Here is a 2,007-nt window from a genome sequence, read left to right on the forward strand (position 1 = left end):
AGCTGTTTCATCTGGAGGCCGGGTTGCCTGGGTTCTGAAAGAAGATTGGAATGTGGAAAGCAGCCAGTAGCTGAGAATCAAAAGGCTGAAGTTATGTAGAGGGGTGTGGAGGGGTGAGGAGGGGAGCACCGAACAGAGGGCCACCTGGTTGGAATCAGAGAGGAAAACAGCTGTGGGCAGCATGGGGCCTGGGCGACAAAATGCTGTTTCGGTAAAAATCATACCACATCCATGGCAGTCATTTCCTGTCTTCTGCCTCCCGATGGACGGAGAAAGGGAGGGGTGCACAGGCCAGAGTGATGTAGCCCAGCTCTCCAGACCCGCCCTACATGATCCCCCTCTCCAGAGGGAGATGAAAGAATCACGTGGATGGAGTGGGCAGGAGAGGTTTTCTCTCCTTGGACTTCCTAGGTTTGTGAATGGAAACAGCTGTACCCAAAACAGTCCAGGGTCTGGAGGCCTTCCCCACCGGAAGCCCCCAACAAGACAACCTCCAATTCAGGGCGGCACGGAGGGGTTTTCAAGCGGCCCCGAATCCATTTCAAGGAGTCAGGGGAGCAGCTGGCATGAAAATAGTTTATTGGGGGGAGCCACGGGAAAGGGAAGGGGGTCAGGTGGGAAAGGGCTGGAATGTGGGGCTTCTGCCTTGTTCTCTTCAGGAACTAGAGCAGGTGGGGCGCTGTCGGAGATTGCCCGCAGAGGGTTCAGAGCTGCCCAGGGTCTCGGGGACAGGGGCGGGGGCAGGGGCAGGAGCGGGCAGGTTGGCCTCCGTCAGCAACGCTGCATCTTCCCAGGAGCCTGAACCTGGGCCAGGGGAGGGAGGATCAAAGTTAAATGGGAAATTAAACAACCAAGGACGCTTCTCTCCCAACCAATATNACTGGCCTCTGGCTCCAGCTCCTCCTCTCCAGTCAAGGGCTGCTGATCTGGTTTCTCCTCCTCCAAGAGCTGACCCTCTGTAGCCACAAGGGGAATGTGGAGGTCAGACTGGCAGAGGCGGAAGGGGGCACCTGAGGAGGTGNGCCCCTGGGGGGTCTTCAGGGCTCTCCCCACCGCCGCTGCCGTCCTCTGTGATTTCTGACAGCTGCGTTGACTCCTCCTGGCCTTGGGGCCCTGTGCCTCCAGAGTGGGGGGCGGGCAGGGGAGGGCTAGGGCAGCTGCACCCAGGCAGCACCTCCTCCAGCCTGTCCTCTGACCCTCAGCCCAGCTGCGGGGGCCTAAAGCTTCACACTAGGTAACTCGGGGGGCCCCCTTTCACCCAGCTCCCCAACCGTCACGCTCACCTGGGGGATGGGCAGAGATCCTTCGCTGCACTGCCTTCCGGGAACTGTCTCTGTCTCTCTTTCGGACGTTTACCTGTGGGGGAGAAAGCAGCGAGCAGCTCTGGGCCCTTCCGCCCCTCCGAGCCCCACGACAGGCCCCAGCCCACCCCTCAAAGAAGGATCATGAAAGGGGAGAGGGAGGAGATCCTCTGTGACCTGCAGAGAGAAGCGGTGGCGGGGCCAGATGCCCCCCCACACCCACTGCATGTAGCTGAAGAGCACGATGACACTGAGGAAGGTGAAGTTGCTGGCGATGCCGATGAAGGCGCAGGTCATCGGGAAGTTGTACAGCAGGTACCTGAGGCAGGAAGGGGGCAGCGGTTGCTGGAGAGCACCAGCCTCCCGACTTCGCAGAAATCATTCCTGGGGGAAGTTCATGGCAGCTTCCCCTTCAAGACAGCCCGCAGGGGAGCTGCCGCAGAGGCTCCTCACCTGAGCCCGGTGAAGTGGGCGTGGACGCGAAGGTAGGCTCCATACAGCTGGATGCGCTTGCTGTGGATCTCGATGATTGCACCGGTGGTCGGCACGTACTGCAGAGGGCGGGGGGCAGCGAGCGTCAGGCCAGGGTCCCGCTGCTGTCACTCTTACCAGCCCAACCTGAGCCCCACTTGCAGTGTCTGTGGCCGTCCCTGCTGACCAGGCCCGGAGGCACCTCTGAGCTCCTGGGTAGAGAGGTCTCTAATCT

General features: G+C 60.6%; 1 protein-coding gene across 7 annotated transcripts in view; it reads right to left on the bottom strand.

Moving 5' to 3' along the window:
* Positions 1-562: 562 nt before the first annotated feature.
* The window catches only part of BSCL2 (BSCL2 lipid droplet biogenesis associated, seipin), an 11,899-nt gene continuing 10,454 nt past the window's right edge, over positions 563-2,007 (bottom strand). For 5 of the 7 annotated variants that reach the window (XM_077759654.1, XM_077759655.1, XM_077759661.1 and 2 more), the window contains 6 exons: positions 1,755-1,852; positions 1,479-1,620; positions 1,284-1,356; positions 1,023-1,119; positions 877-958; positions 563-805 (listed from right to left, as the gene is read on the bottom strand). In XM_077759654.1, coding sequence (XP_077615780.1) covers positions 656-805; positions 877-958; positions 1,023-1,119; positions 1,284-1,356; positions 1,479-1,620; positions 1,755-1,852 — 642 coding nt within the window. In that variant the 3' untranslated portion in view covers positions 563-655. The remainder of the gene's footprint in view (positions 806-876; positions 959-1,022; positions 1,120-1,283; positions 1,357-1,478; positions 1,621-1,754; positions 1,853-2,007) is intronic. The other 2 variants (XM_077759657.1, XM_077759658.1) reach the window with 2 other exon arrangements.

This window comes from Crocuta crocuta, unplaced genomic scaffold (assembly GCF_008692635.1).
Source record: "Crocuta crocuta isolate KB4526 unplaced genomic scaffold, BGI_CrCroc_1.0 scaffold53, whole genome shotgun sequence".
Lineage (NCBI taxonomy): Eukaryota > Metazoa > Chordata > Mammalia > Carnivora > Hyaenidae > Crocuta > Crocuta crocuta.